This window comes from Homalodisca vitripennis, chromosome 3, assembly GCF_021130785.1.
Source record: "Homalodisca vitripennis isolate AUS2020 chromosome 3, UT_GWSS_2.1, whole genome shotgun sequence".
In the NCBI taxonomy this organism is placed as follows: domain Eukaryota; kingdom Metazoa; phylum Arthropoda; class Insecta; order Hemiptera; family Cicadellidae; genus Homalodisca; species Homalodisca vitripennis.
This window is the reverse complement of record NC_060209.1, coordinates 59,303,965-59,321,283: the sequence shown is the minus strand read 5'-3', so window position 1 is coordinate 59,321,283 and position 17,319 is coordinate 59,303,965. Positions and strand designations below refer to the sequence as shown.

The following is a 17,319-nucleotide window of genomic DNA, read 5'->3' as shown; positions in this document are numbered from 1 at the left end:
TTGGAAGAGATCCACCACACAAAAATATCATAACAGGTTGTTTTAAACAATTCGAATAAACTGGATCAGTTAAGAAACAGAATCAACTGGCATACAAGGTGTATCAGACGAAACGGTTGAACTACTAAACAATCGGCAATTAGAAGTCCTGGGCAGTTCATACCTCGTAAAGGCGTTTAGGTATTCCGAAAACAACAGTCCATAATGTTTTACATAAAAAAATTAAAATTACACGGTTATAATAGAATTATGTATCTTGTTTACCAAGTATTGCTTTCATAAGCTAGATTAACTCGAAAACACTCATCAATTTCATTTCCAACAAGATGGTGCTTCCCCACACTTCGGTTCATTGGTCACGGACGATTTGAACGAAACATTTGAATATCGATGGATATCCAGGCGTGACAAATTGTGATTTTTTTTCTTGAGGGGGTACATCAACAGCGTTGTTTTTTCACAAAAATTAGCGATCTGAACCATTTAAAACACAGGATTAATGAAGCAATAACAACCATAACCGAAGAAATGTTAACACATGTTTGGAGAGAAGTTTAGTACCAAGATGAATAAACAATATTAACTGTAAGTAATTCGGATTTTATATATACCATGTTCGAAACCACACTATTCTTTTATAATAATTTTTTACAGTAAGTAGTATCAATCCCCATTCATCGTGAATCGAAGATCAACCCTAGAAAACATGTGGACATACCTCCTCTGCTCTTAAGCAGCTCACGAACCCCGGATTAATGTTTGATAAGGATTGGCAGGCTTGATTTTAGGGTGGCAAAACTGTATTATTTTATATCCAAATCAAAAATTAACGAGGTAATAAAGTAATGATAATACGTTATATTATATTGCTCAAGAATCATGCCATTGCAGGGTTGTCTGAACGAGGGCGGCGCGCGCATTAAAACGTCAATAGATTTGTGTATGTTGTTCTAGATGTTCTAGCGCCGCATACCACGCTAATATTTTTGGATCACAAAGTATAGATATCCGAGTTTGCACAAAACTACGCACTAATTAATTAATGTACATTAACGGGAAGTTACATTAAAATTCAACTTGTTTATTTCTGTGTTAAGACGCACAAAGCAGAAAATGTAATAGGAATGAATTTCACTTTTTATTTTGATAACTGAGAAAAACGTTACCGATTTTTGGCGCTTTTCAACTAAAATCCAACTTTCAAATCTCATAACTCGGAACCTTGTGATTCGATTACAAGTATACAATTATTTAAAAATAGTTTAAAAGTGTAGTGTTTTTGTGTATGTAATTTTAAGATTTTAAAGCATACAAATACAAGCTGTTATCAAATTACTTTCTGAACTTCTGTATTCTTGACCGGGTGGTTAAAAAAATTCGGCGTTGGTCAAGTTATGGAGCTCTTAAAGTTACAGCTGGACCAGTACTCAGTATTTGCGAGGCCCGGAAAGGATATTCAACCGGACCCTCGTAAAATAAACTGAAAAACCGGTCAAACTGAGTCCATATATATTAAATTGAATTTACTTGAATGTTTTAACACTTACACGTTCTGTGTTTATACCGTTGCAAGTGTATTTGTTTCTTCGATAAACACTTAATCGTTATTCAATTTTCACATAACAACGTAATCTGAGTATATTCATATCTACTGAAAATGCTACCTTACCTCAATTCAAATACAGTTGGTAGCAAATACACTTTTGCTTATGGACTCTTTCATTTTTATTTACCTCGTTGAAAAAGTTACTTGAATCTTTAGCAGATAGCGTAGCTACACATTGCGTTTGGTTCCGATTTGGCTCTGATACGACCAGTGCTCACATATGCGGCCCCAGCATGGTACCACCTCACCTGCAAAACCGCAAGGAGGCAGTTGCTTGCTGTCCAGAGCGTGTGTCTCCGGCGGGCCACTGAGTCGCCTTGGTTCGTGAGGAACACCGTAGTCAGGGCTTCGTCTAACGTCCCTACCATCAGGAGCTTCGTAGAAGGCCTGACATCGAGCCTTGAGGAAGCTGCAGAGTCCTCATCGTGGGATCACATCCGTGAGCTTCGCGCCTAGGAGATCCCCCAACTGCGTCTTCCCATGGATGACTGATGACATCGACTACAACTTCGACTGCACCACGACACTTCACCCCACTGACAGGTAGCGAAAGCTACTAGGGCTTTGACCCTCGAGACACAAGGCAAAAGCCTAACCGGCAGAGGCCTTGAAAGATGTGGGGGATCCACCTCCCCACAGACACAGCGACTTGGACTTGGACTTGGTTCCGATTTACAATTTGTTCGTAACAGTTAATAGTATGTGTTTTTATCATTATGTCGTGACATAAACAGGATGATATCAGTATACGTACATACTGACAAGACAGTAAATAGCCCTCATAGGACACCTGAGTGTTAAGAAGGTAGTAAAGCATCTTCGTATCATTGTGAAGTTCTAGATTTTAATGTCAAGAGCGAGATCTCAGATGTAATAATAAAAAGGCAAAGAAAAAATGCACCAAACAAAAGCACATAAAGATAAACCTAAGTTTTCAAACTAACTCCGGAAGAATTAACTATTCTGGTATAAAATCTCAACACAGACAAGGTAACCCTTCGGAAAAATTATCTAGTCTACTATAATATCTCGGTCAAATTCATTTTGGATTTTTTTAAGTATTCACAGGTTGTAAATGTCACTTTGCCGACTAAAGCAAAAAACCGAAATGTAAAATCTAATGAACTCATTATTAATAGGTTCAAAACCAGAGATGGAAAGCAAATTGCAGCTCGCTTTAGTACGTTTTGTAGTAAATATATATAAAACGGTATTTTAATATTGAAACAATGATAAACGTGTAAAGCATTATTGTTACAAATTATAACTAACACAATTTTAAAAGTAATCATGTGTGGATAACTTTTTTAGTATTTTGTAAAAAATCTGGTGTTTGTAAAAAAAAATTATGGTTGCCTGTAAAGTCGGTTTTACGGGCGAAGATTTTACGTGACAACGTCTTTTTCTCGGTAGAATATTTATTGATATGAATATTATTAAATTGCACAATAGGAACAAGGAATTGAATGAAAATAAGAATTGCACAAATTTTAACTATAGAAATATATTTTGTTTACTAAAACATTGTACATAATTTGAAATTAATTAAAATTTTTTATTGTAAATGGTAAAGTTGAATAAAACATTTACTAAAATTGGAATTTGAAATTCTTGCTAAACACAGTTAAATTCTAACTCCGCGCGTGGTGATTGGTCGGTTTAGTTCGTTTGTTTGGTCGCACTGTTATGACAGGTTAGAGGTTATAATTTGTTATTTTAAATGTTTGACTAGCAATACGCGCTGTTTCTTCTCAATCGACTGAATTACGATTGATTGCAGAGTGATTTAAACTAATAATTTACTTAACACGATCAACATTTGTCAATAGTATGACATAACCTATAAACTCAGTTTCTCAACTTTTGTGTCAATCTAACAATTAATCAATCAATCATAGTTTACGATAATGAAATATCAGTGTACAATTATTTACCTTTATTGTTGTAGTTGTTGTAAATGACGAATCTAAGCACTCCACATTTTCACGAATAAACATAGTTATCTGCTTTATCCCGTGCGGCGGACCCACAGTTATATGCTTTATCCCGTGCGGATCCCGTGCGGCGGACCCACTGGACGGGCATCGTAACGTTACCGGGCGTTACACTTTTTCATGAGTGACTCCGAGCCGCAACCTAATTTAAGACGTTGTCACGTCAAAAATATGTTTCAAAAATATTTTATTGATTAAAAATAGTTAACCAAAGAACACTGAAAATAAAGATTTAAAACTCCTGTATCATCTATGCTTTTACACATTGTATTTTACATATTCCGGATGAAATTCTTGAATAAAATGTGTCTACCGGATGGTTCAAATAGTCGAAATCGAATATAACTTTTAAACGATTTTCTATAGTATTTAATTTTAATCGCCTTTAGCAAATTAATAATTTCTTATTCACACCATGTCTCTAAGAGCATAATTAATTTTATATTTTTCACTCCTTCAGAATTTTGATAAATATTACTACCCTTTTTGTATGAATTTTGAGATTTTATTCAAAAAGAAAAAATATCCCCTAATTAGTCAATACGTAGAGTTGCGGTGATTGAGGGAAATCTATTACCAAAGGCAGTGGTTACTGGTAAATTTATGTGGGATATTTGACAGGTAAAACTTAGCGGTTTTGGTACATGGACTTGATTATGGCTACAAATATTATAATAATGTGTGCAAACCTTAGTAATCAAGGCAGGTACATAATACATGAGATATACTTTTTAAACAATTATGCTGATTAAGATGGTTTTTAATACTATTTCACGCAAATCAACAAGCATTGTGTTTCCATTGAATAGACCTTTAAAATGACAAGTCAGAAGAGATGGGTTGCTATTTGAAATTTTAAAGCTGCCCCCTTCTACCCCTCTTTGAAAAGGAGAGTGAAATTTGTGTTACCCTCAGAAAAATCAAAAACATTAATTTAATAAGACTGTTAAAGGTTGTACATTGATATCTCAATCCGTTTGTAGTATATCCAGGCGTATCAGGACTTAATTTATACCCTTAGATGTAAGGGGTTGTTTGCACATAACTTTTGTCGTCCTAAAGATGTTTTGTTCATGTCATTGTGTTACTTTTTAATTTACCTTTCAAATGACATGTCACAAGATAGGGGTTGCAATTTAAAAATTCAAAGTGATCCCCCTCTACCCCCTTTTAAAAAGGGGAGGGAATATTTGTATCATTCAAAAATCAAAAAAGTATGTATAATGAAATTTTACATCGATATTTCGATTCGATTGGAATATAGCCAGTAGTATCAGGACATAATTTTCACCCTGTATATAAATGCATTGTTATAATATTAATTACACTATTTTCTACACTAAAAGCAAATTAGTTGTCAGGGATTCATTTTTCCCTCGCACAATGTAGTGTGTCAATACCCCAACTGGCCCCCGATGGTGCGACTAGTGTACAACTCTGGGCAATGTTTGCAACTGTTAATTTGAATAAACTTACGAGAAAGAATTTGAAATTTTTATGTATTTATGGTGATAAACACGAATCTAATGTTTATATATTTTGAAACCGAGAAGCGGGACTATTTTTATTGTGCGAGATATCATGCCTATTGTGATCTTTGCGTTACTGAAGTTGATAAGAACCATTACGGTTCACTAAATCCTTGAAAAATAACTTATGATGCCTCAACTCTATATGGACTCATGGTTGTATATTGTTGTTAACCCGAGGTTCTACATATAATTTCATATTGAAAATATATGTATCAGATTTATAAAAATATTCATTAACTTGTTTTTTCTTAGACCAATCTGTAATCATTTGAATATATACGCCTGAAATAGTAATATAATTTTGTAACCAGTTTCTGTAAGTTTCACAATATATGTATTTTATTAAAAATATTATCTACATTGTTGTAGAGTTATTTGGAGGTTGTCTCGTATAAGGATTTGAAGTAACACAAAATTTGCATAGTGTTATATTAAAATTAGGATTTTATATTTTGATAGGGGAGGCTTAGGCGGAAACAATTATTTTGAAATACTCACATAGAGAATTTGTACCATACCTGTTTATTTACAAACTATTGTATTTTTATATTATTGTAATTTACAAGTTATCAGTAAAATAACAAGTTCAATTGGTTCAGCTTGTAGAGTGAGGGTCATATCATAATAAATGTCACACTTATAAAGTTTAATTATGTCCACTTTGACTAGATATAGGTACAATTGCACTATTTTTCATGAGAAATACGTCAATTTTGTATATTTAATAAATATGTTCCCTGTTAGCACGTAAGACTGATAAGACAAACTTGTTCTCAGGTCTACCTAATAAAAAAGTATTTTTGTCATCTTTCGAGTTTGGATATTATACTTTAGAATACAATTCAGGTAAACTATAAATACATATAATTTACCCTGTACTAACTTGTTACGTCTAAAACAGACAATATGAAAAGGATGTATAGATTGGAGTGTTAATTCGCAATTTAAATGTAGAACATGGAAAATTACATTAAACTATTACTTGTATAACATATTTTATATTTTACTTCGATAAATTCAATGGGCCTGTTTGATTCATCAGGTCGTTTTCTTCTGGCTCATCACAGATTATTTCCAGCAATCCACAGGGAAGTTTCCTCACTTTGAGGCTGAACTGTGGTCTAATGTGAGTGATATAGAGGTCCGATAAGATCTGAATATCGTGTAATATGTTTTAGTTTGAAGTTACACGATTAATCTTGCAAGATCGCATATCTGAACTTCTACCTCCTTGTGCCCAGAGTGACCAAAGAAAACTCAAAAAGGATGAATTGTGGGGTGAAAAAGAAGGACAATAAACCAAAAAGGAGGACAGTATTAAATATTCTTGCTGAAACTTTTAATTTAAAATAATTAAACAAAACACGCTCATTACTAATTACAGTAGTACTGTATTCTTTGTAATGCAAATAACAAACAAATTTGTTTTTTTTTACATATAAATCGAAAAATAAAGGAATCTATATTATTAAAGTGTATAGAAGGATAAAAGTATTATTTGAGGATATAATTTTGTATGTGGCAAGAGTTTGAATTAATTATTGTTAGGATTTTCTTTAATTATTGTACCTGGTTTTAGCCCATAATTATATTAAAGACTTTGTGATATAATCGGACATAATTCGTTGCTGATTCATTACATTATTAGTAAGCTATACTAACATACATACATGAGAAATTATCACTGTAACATAAAAGTATATTACGTATTATAAAAATTAACCTATCATTAATAATACATCATTATAATATAAAGGGGTAATAGCCCCTTATGTAGCTGAGTGGATAGAAGCAACAGTGAGTGAGTGAAACTCTAGACAACACTCAACATACAATTGAATCTAACAGTAGTTCACATTCCATGGCATTACGTGTGCGCTAACAGTAGTTCACATTCCATGGCATTACGTGTGCGCTGCAATAACTTTCAATGGCCTATCTCAGAACTTAGAACATCGGAAGAAATTTGTTAATGTGATACTACTATTTTCGAAGATTTAAGCGTTTCCCAAAAACCGGACATTGTACATAATTTTCAAAAGCCGGAAGGACAAACATTAAAAAGAAGGACATGTCCTCCTAAAGTCGGACGTCCGGTCATCCGCTTGTGCCTTCTCTGATAAAGTTCCAGTGATAACTATGGAACTTTCTATTATTTTAGCTCAGTGAATCAATACTTTATACATGGTTGGAGTTATGTAGTACCAACCGGACAGATTAAGCAACAATTTAGATGTCTCTTTCGCATATTGTGCAATCTTCTATATTGTGCTCACCTTCTGGCCACAAGATTTTACTTGCGTTATCACTGCTTTTAGTTCTGCAGTTAATTTGAGCTTACTCAAACATTTTCTAACCGAATTTCCGTCATTGATTAGCATCGCCTTGATTCACAACTTTTTAACTCGGTTAAAAATGTTTCTGTACTTTTTTTTTATTTCTTCATTTGTTTTTAATCCTTTGTAGTTCCAGATCTTTTTTTCAAATCCATTTTGTATCAAACACGTAGAAGACACTAAAAATAGAGGATCTTTGCATGTAGTAGAAATATTCCGTACCTGAAGTACTCTTTGTTGGAGAGTTGTCTCCACTGGTTCCTAACTGTTCATTTTTTGATTAGGTGTTTCAGGTATAACAATATTTTTGATGAAGTATTCTGTAAGACAACATTACATATTTTCCCATCGGTCATTGTCATGTTTAATTCTTGGTTTATACGCATAGGCTGTGCTCGAGTTGGAGTCAGATTCCTAATTTCATCTTCTGTGCGTTTAATTTCTTTCTAAATTACGTCCGAATGTTCCTTGCAAAACGTGTACCTGACAAAAGAATTCCAAAGAGGAAGGTTGGGGTTCCCCATACAACAATTTATAAGCGGAATCAAATAGCACCATTTTGTCATAAATACTGCAGTATCATCTTCTATTGTACTTTGGATCGAGGAAGTAAATTGTTGCCTGTATATGATCTGATTAGAAGAACCAATGTATCCCAATTTAGTGATTAGTGCCAAGTCTTATCTTTTAACCGTAATTAGAAATTATTGAGAGTATTTTAGATCTAAACGTACTTAAAGGGAAATGCTTGCTTCCTTTTTCTCTATATGCATTTTTTGTCTGGGTAGCAATCTAATTTAGCTCTATGAATTTGATAGTATGAAGGAAAAATATATAAATCTTTTCCTCCAATGTTTTAGTTCCCAAAATATTATACTGTTACTTTGAGATGATGAGCAAGGAAATAGGGCCAAGACCTTTTCTTTTCATAACGCTAGTTCGCAGCACTTCTTATCCTAACCCTTCAAATTCACCATTGCCGCATAAAGCAACTCTTTCCCGAATTATTGCTTATAATATCCACCAATCACCTAAGTTTGTGTCTTTCACTACACATTCCTTGAAGTGGTTTAAGTTCTCGATCGTACGATCATAATGCCATCAGATTATCTTCAGGACAGAGGAATTACATTCCTAGTCAATCACGCCGTGTTTTCCTTAAATGAGAACAAACAGAATCTACTTCAGTATATCACCTTACTGACAGCAATAAAAGTTGGTCGTTCGTCGAATGGATCGGACAAGATTATTTATCAGCTATGAACGTGTTAATGCATTTATGACTCCAGAAATAAAATTTCATTCCGTTGAATAATTATTTCCTACTCAATTAACCTTAATAAATAGATGAATAATCATAAATGTTTGTACTTCGAGGACAAGTAATTTGTATTATGTATCTTAATAATAACCACAGTTACAAATTTTATAGGATTTTTATACATTCTTTCTAATAAAAAATTATAAATTAGGTGTTGCTTTATCACTTATATTTTCCATTTCTTAGAAACTATAGATCCCATTCTTACAGTTATTAGGATCAGATTTTACAACCTACGTCCGACGTTGACCTACTGATATTTTCTGTATACAAAAGTGTCCTTAACCAGTAAGACAAACTGTTTACCTATTATTAAGATGGATTAAATAATAGTAAATAGTAAAATAGTAGATTAAATTTTATGTTATAGCATTACAATTAGTTCTAATTCTAATATTATTTTAATATTCCATTTCCCTCAAAAATCTATTTCCTGCATGCTTATATCTCATTAATATTAAACTCCTAAAATGGACGCCTTAAGAAGTACTCTCTTTTCTATACTTAATTTGAATTGCACTTGTACTAATTACAAGATTTAATTAAAGAATCAACTTACCCGCGGCGCGGAAGGTTATCCATGGTGCGCGAACAGACACCGACTGACTTGTAGTCGGACGCTCAGAGATAGGCTGTGTGTAACTTATTAGTGTCAGTAACAGTGTTATCCAGTTGGAACCTATTAACCAGAGAACGTGCTATCAGGAACACCCTGTTATTTCATAACAGCTGGGCTCTACTGTTCAGCCGACAACGCACTGGAAATAGTCAAATTAATACGTTCTAACTGGAGTTTTCGTTTTTATAGCACTTTGTAACCAGTAACAAATAATAACCGAGGCGATTTCGTGCAAGCAATGAAGCTAAGAACGGACTAGTTCTGACCACGCCCTCTTAGTATTAGGTTACTGACAAACCAATAACGTGGAGGAGGGAGCAGATAATTAAATACACCGATTTATTTGTCATAATAAAAACCACATTGTACAACATTTTCTGAAGTTTTTGTGAAATAAGTTATGAAATAATTTTATGAAAAAATATCTTATTTCTAAAACAGTTAATATTATGTCATTAATAAAAATGAATTTACTTTGTGTTCTAGACTAATGGATGAAAAGGATTGTGTAGGTATTTAAGTCGCTTAATCATAAAAAGCCCTTTGTAAATATAAATAATGTATTTTGTAATATAGAAAACATTGCATATAATAATATATATTGTGCAATGATATAAAAAGAACTGATTGTTTATTTAAATTACAATTTCCAAATTCCAATTTAAAATGTTAAAAAATATTCATGAGGGGTTTTTTATTACATTTTCTTGAGTTTACGTCATCGTAAATTAATGTACAACTTTTTAACTTTTAATGCGGTTCATATTATATACCGTACTTAAAAAAACGTGTTTAGTTTGTGTTCTAAGTGAATATGTGTATGACCTCAAATATTTACATTTAATCTGAAGTAGTTTATTTTTGTAACTAATAGCATTAGTTCTTGGTCAGTTACTAACACCATGATTCTAATACTGAACAATATAACTGTGTTAAGTCTATCGATAAGTTATTGGTACATCAATGATAGCCTACTAGGCCTGCTTGTAACCTGCTATCATGGTAACAATATTACTAAAACCTAATACCAACTGACTACGTCATATTGGTTATAGGTTATTGAAAAGTAACGGTTTCTCGTCTCTTGGTCGCTTCACCGTCACTTGCGCATGCCGCTTACACGCCAAGGCCACGCCATACCGGGCCGTGCAGTGTCACCAGACGTACCCAGGAGGGGGATCAGTACACAGTTGTCACAATAGTGAGTGAGTTGCCGAGCTCTGAGGAGTTCTTCACTGTGTTAGTTGTCATTCGTTGTCACTACCAGACGTACCCAGGAGGGGGATCAGTAGTCCCGACGTACACAGTTGTCACAATAGTGAGTGAGTTGCCGAGCTCTGAGGAGTTCTTCACTGTGTTAGTTGTCATTCGTTGTCACTACCAGACGTACCCAGGAGGGGGATCAGTAGTCCCGACGTACACAGTTGTCACAATAGTGAGTGAGTTGCCGAGCTCTGAGGAGTTCTTCACTGTGTTAGTTGTCATTCGTTCTCACTACCAGACGTACCCAGGAGGGGGATCAGTAGTCCCGACGTACACAGTTGTCACAATAGTGAGTGAGTTGCCGAGCTCTGAGGAGTTCTTCACTGTGTTAGTTGTCATTCGTTGTCACTACCAGACGTACCCAGGAGGGGGATCAGTAGTCCCGACGTACACAGTTGTCACAATAGTGAGTGAGTTGCCGAGCTCTGAGGAGTTCTTCACTGTGTTAGTTGTCATTCGTTGTCACTACCAGACGTACCCAGGAGGGGGATCAGTAGTCCCGACGTACACAGTTGTCACAATAGTGAGTGAGTTGCCGAGCTCTGAGGAGTTCTTCACTGTGTTAGTTGTCATTCGTTGTCACTACCAGACGTACCCAGGAGGGGGATCAGTAGTCCCGACGTACACAGTTGTCACAATAGTGAGTGAGTTGCCGAGCTCTGAGGAGGTCTTCACTGTGTTAGTTGTCATTCGTTGTCACTACCAGACGTACCCAGGAGGGGGATCAGTAGTCCCGACGTACACAGTTGTCACAATAGTGAGTGAGTTGCCGAGCTTTGAGGAGTTCTTCACTGTGTTAGTTGTCACTTCAAGGCGTACAGTACCGTTCTGCGCAATATAATGAATACCCGTTAAAACGAACAGTTACCAATCGCGGTGAATTAACAAAACTTGCTCAATTTAATGTGTGTTAATTACACATTACACTTTGTAATTAGTGATTTACAAAATATAGTAATTAAGCTCCATAATGTGGCAAATACCGAATTTTGTGGATCACACAGTCAAGAATAAAAGCTAAGATGGCAATTTAGCAACAAATTTGCCATCCATACTATTCTTAAATTTACATAGCACAATTACAATTACATTATACGTGTATCTATCTTGTACAAACAATCGGTTGTAATCGGATTACAAGTTTCTCAGTTATAAGTTTTCAAAATGGAGTTAGGTTAAAAATGGCCAAAAACCTATATTTTTTCAATGTTACCGATATAAAAACTGAAATTTATTGTTAGTAAGTAGTTTTATATGTAGAAATGCAGAAATAAACTAGCTAAATTTTAACCTCACTCCCATTATTGTAGCTCTCTGAGGTTTGGGTCATGTATCAAATTCAGATATCTGTACTTTTGTAATTCGTTTTAACTTTGGTCTTCCTTTGCGATTTGAACTTAACTATTTTGTTCAATATTCTTTTAATGTTAATATAAAATTTTGTTTTTTTTTTTCAAATATACTTCATATACACTGTATTTATTATACTTCTGGATGCGCCACTGAGCGCCATAGTATTTAACAGTTTGAAACACATAAAGAATATAAAGTATATTGACATAATCTTCAGTCAGGAAACACGTTCATTAACTGATTCATCGAAATCCAAGTTTAAAATCACTCAAATCGCTAATTTATATTAGGTTGTCAAAAGCAAGGCATGAGTTAATGCATCAAGAATCAACAAGTGTTAAGAGTTTTATTTGGAAAAAAACATACACATCTTTGGCTCCCAACAATTCACAAATAATTTATCGTTGGGTACCCATCTTTACTGTACGTCTTCTAAATATAAATAATTACTAATTAACAATAAGAAAAGCGAACACGCTTCTGGCGTAAGTGTTTGTAACTATAAACAAAGGAAAGTACAACTAGACTAGAGATAAAAGAATTTTAAAAAATTGCGTGAATTACAAAATGGTATTATCTATCGTAAATATATAATAGCACAAGTATATATAGCAAAACTCAATTCGAATTCAGAGCTAAAACTTTGTACATTCTTACCACATCAAGATCACACTCAAACATATAATTCAACAATCATGCATCATTCATCCATTTGCCAATTCTCCACCTACAGCACCGAAGTCAATCGGTGATCTCCCAGTCAAATGACAAAAACATTATAAAATGTTTCTGAAGCTAAAGATCGTACCAAACGAGTTATTAGCACATAGGGTGGCACGGCATTCTTTGAAAAATTAGGCAGCTTGTTGATGAAATGAACACCTGCCTGTGAGTGAGATGTTCATAAACCACCGTTATGTGTTTACCAGTCCAGTAGTTTCCTCGGAAACTGGTCTCATACGAATGAATATCTTGGCCAGCTGTCATGGCACAATTAAACTTACAGAACAGAGTTGTTCCGAAAATGTAGAGACTTGGCAGAGTCAACAGCCGAAATGTTTTGAAGGTTTAGAAGAATGTCTAGAAAACTCTCTGATATTCAAATGAGCTATTATTCGAATCTCTTGTTTCTGCAATTTGAACACTCTCGTCAACTGGTTATTTGCAAAGGCACCTGACAATATCACTCCGTAGGTAAGGTGGAGGGTAAATCAATCCATAGTACGCCGTCATCAGAACCTGAGTTGGGCAATACTTAGCTTAAGACCTCAAGACATAAATGCTTGATGAGAATTTGGCGCAAACATCTACTGTAACATCTATTAGAATATTTACACACACACACACACACACACACACACACACACACACAACACACACACACACACACACACACACACACACACACACACACACACACACACACACAACGCGCAAACACACACATGTGCATGTGATTTAGTTGAAACAGATATTTATAGAATAGTACATATGGGAAAAATAAGAGTAGTTATGGATTGGATGCTATAGGTAACATATTAAGAATAATACAGATATATTTGTACCATTATTGTACTGTAATCACAAAAGTTTCTTGAACAGGGAGTATTTCCTGGTGAGTTTAAAATTGCTGTAGTTGTACGTGTGTATAAGAACGGGTATGACACTGATGTCCCATCATTAAGCCCAATATTGCTTATCAATAACATAGCAAAGATATTTTATATTTTAACTAAAGACTTTAACTTATTCTTTAACAACCAATTTGGTTTTTTACCTGGTAACGGAACTGACTTGAAATTAGAACAACATATAAGCTGCATCGTACATTCAATCATTGCTCATAAATAAAATTCTTGTTATTTATTTAGAAATAGGGAGCGGAAGGCTCAGGCCTTGTTGACTCTAATTTGAAATAGGTAATTAATTATATGATCATTATACATCTTATCTTATAATTTATATAAGATATTTGGCCAAAACATGAAGGAAAATAAATTATTCTTTATTATACGAAACAATAATGGCAAGTGAATTTAGATGTCCAATTATTTATGTCTTGGTTTGAGAGTACAATGTAATACGGCATCAGGCATTATGATGGCATCATATTACAACCTATGGTAATGTGTCAACGGCATGGCTTACTCATAATTTATAGTATTCGGCGTATGGATAGAGTAAACTATTTGACAATGATAATAATATTACTTTATTCACATGTCTACTCATAATATTAGTCATTATTTACAATTTCAAGCAACGTAAAGTGTGTAAGGCTTAACTTTGTAACAATTTTTAAATTTTTTTTTTGGATTTTATAATTTTTATTTTCAAATTTATAGCATGTTTTTAAATTTTCTGATTTTAAAGATTCAGATAAATGTTATTTATTAATTATTTTCAGTATAAAAAGTTGTTTGAAGTAACCCCCTAACTCAAGTCCGTACTACATCTAAGATTATAAATTACCTAGAGTGTTGAACAGGTAAGGGTATTTCTTAAGTACTAGAGCTTCCTAAATATAGCTTATAACCTTTTACCCAGATCGTTTATATGCAATCCCCATTTCAGTTTGTGATCCATAGTGATATCAAAATAATTTGTTTATGTAGCCACTTTTAGACTTTGGCAAACATATTCATTGTGGTTAAATAATCAAACACAGTCTTAGCCCTCAGCTACTGGTGGTCGATCAGGATGATAAATCAGTTGAAGCACATGTGGAATATATATGTCATGGAACGGAGGGACAGTGTGGAGTACTGGATTGCAATTTCTCTAAATATTCGTAAACCTCACTCATGGTATGGGAAGCTTTACACTTTGTCAGAGTTTACAGTATTCGGTAATCTATTATTCCATACGTAATGAACATTTTTCATATTTCATATTTTTATTATTTAAATCTAACTAGGACAATTATGACATGACATAAAATCTGTATAGCTTGTATGTGCATGTACGAAAAATTAAGCATTTTAGCATATTTTTATATAGTACTTTATTTATGTTTGGACTTTTTGTTCAGTTCTCTATTATATTCAACTAGGTTTCAAAACAGTAGTTGTGCACTGCAGCTATTGTTTTTTAGTACATAGTTTGGAATTATAATTCAGTAAAAAAATAACCAACAGTTTAATTACAACTCATCATACAGATTCAGACGATATGGCTTCTTTGTGGGCGTGATAGGCTCTCTGATTCTGGGGTAGGTGCAGGGGGAGCCCAGCGCTGTCTCTCTCCTGAAGCGAATGCCCAGTACAAGAGTGCCGCAATGAGATGGACAGCGATGATTATGTAGAACGTGTACTTCCACTGCAACACACTCTACAATTAAGGAAACTGGGCCTACACAAGCGCTCGATGTGTTCCTATGAAAAAATTACATTTAAAGTGAACTAAACAAATGTTTGACATGAAATTTGTGATGAGACATTTAAAGGATGAAGGAGTATTGGGAGGTTGTTTATTTAGGTTATTTGGGCAAGAATAACAGTTTATCTGTATATACGAGTACATACATGCAAGTCAACAAGGGGACCAGCAAGGGGGTCTTTAGTTCCCCAAACGTTTATTCTTTATCAATTACTTCTTAGCAAACTAAAATTAATATTTTAATAATTCAGTATAACTGAGATGTACTCCTGAAAGATCCTTCTCAAAATTAAAACGGGTCAAGAACTTTTTGAGATAAAAAATGGGGAATGAGCTGTTGACTGAACTTGCCTTACTTTCTGCCTGCTATGGGAAAATATCAATAGTCTTTATCCCCCCCCCCCCACAAAATAATGTGTCCCAGCTACGTTCTTGCATATATGAGAATCATTTCCTTTATCATTATTACCTCTTGACCAAGATTTTGTTGACTTCTTGTGAGAACTGTTTCCTGCTATTCCAACCCTTAGATATTGTTTGACATTTGATTATTACCTTCTATAATCCAAAATCGGGCATATCAGATCACACAGCCCAATTGACTACAGCACAGTTTTAAATACATGACATTCGCTCTATGAGTTATTTTCAACAACAGTTCAAGAAATAAAACATTACGGTTATACATTGAAGGCACTACTTGAAAATGAAGATTGGAACAATTTATAAGAAATCCAAAATGTTGATGATGTATATGATACCTTAATAGCAACACTGACGATGGCCATTGATGCTGCTGGCCCCATGGTGAGAACAAATTCAATCCAAGTCAAAACAGAACAAAATTTATAGACAAAGAAGCACTTTACCTTAATTCAAATGTCTGAATAAACATCAGCTTACTAGCACTGATCAAAATAAGGCAAAAACAATCAAAACCAAAAAGGACAATGATTTTCGACTGAAAATGCTAAGGCAGAAGGCGTTAGGGGATTCCACTAAAAAATCTTATAAATAAAAATGAAGGGCGAAATGTGTTGGTAAGCACTAATCTCGATAACGGCTGGACCAATTCGGTTAATTTTTTTTTGTAAAATGTCCAGTGAAATCCGAGGAAGGTTTTTATGAAGAAAAAGTTAAGAAAAGTTACCTGGAATGGTTTGGAATTCAGAGAAAATTTTAGTTTTTACGTTTTATAGTTCATATTAAACTGGCACTAAACAGTTATTGACAGCCATAGTTTGACAAACTTTCTGAAACATCTGTTTACATTTAAATTTTATCAATAAGAAGTAAACAGTGCTTGATCGGTAGTGTAATGCAGATAGTCAATAAAACATTAATTTATACATTTTACTCCAGATTGCGCCAGTGACGAATTAAAAATCATCTAATGCGTTAAATACTGTTATAACACTAACCTTAATGAACAAATTTATTAATGTTTTAATATAAGTTACTTTAAACTGGTGGGCTTCCTTGACATTATGATATTACATTTTAACAATGGCTTATGGAAAAACAGAGAAATGAATACTAACATTGTTTCATTCTTTCCCTGGCTACAGTCCCAAAAACAAGTGCAACACAAAAGTTTAATAACGATTATTTGGAATGTTGCATAACCTTAATAAGGATTTTCCTCTGATACCGAAAGTACATAAGAAGTAAGGAGGACTTCCCCCTAGGTCGTAATAGGCTTTTCAGTCCTACTTATGTGTGTATTTTCTTTATCAGGACAAGACAAACTCAACTATGTCAACACGATTTTGACCAAAATAGAATTCCGAGAACTAGATAATCTAACGTATATAGTATTTCCATCGAGGCAATGTGGCAAGCTAAACTGTGACATAGTAGGTAAGTGCATTAAACGGTCTGAAGTAGGCACTTTTTAACCGAAGTAGGCATCTCGGT

General features: G+C 34.1%; 2 protein-coding genes across 3 annotated transcripts in view; both read right to left on the bottom strand.

Moving 5' to 3' along the window:
• Positions 1-9,418, bottom strand: part of LOC124356955 (vesicular glutamate transporter 2.1-like) — a 39,745-nt gene extending 30,327 nt beyond the window's left edge. The window contains exon 1 of one of the 2 annotated variants that reach the window (XR_006921909.1): positions 9,349-9,418. Coding sequence is in view for 1 of the 2 variants with exons in the window: in XM_046808288.1 (XP_046664244.1) it covers positions 9,349-9,371 (23 nt within the window). In the remaining variant the exon portion in view is untranslated. The remainder of the gene's footprint in view (positions 1-9,348) is intronic. The other variant, XM_046808288.1, reaches the window with a different exon arrangement.
• A 2,938-nt stretch (positions 9,419-12,356) lies between these two features.
• LOC124356954 (vesicular glutamate transporter 2.1-like) overlaps positions 12,357-17,319 on the bottom strand; it is a 35,017-nt gene continuing 30,054 nt past the window's right edge. Inside the window, exon 10 of the mRNA XM_046808287.1 lies at positions 12,357-15,342. Coding sequence (XP_046664243.1) covers positions 15,187-15,342 — 156 coding nt within the window. The 3' untranslated portion in view covers positions 12,357-15,186. The remainder of the gene's footprint in view (positions 15,343-17,319) is intronic.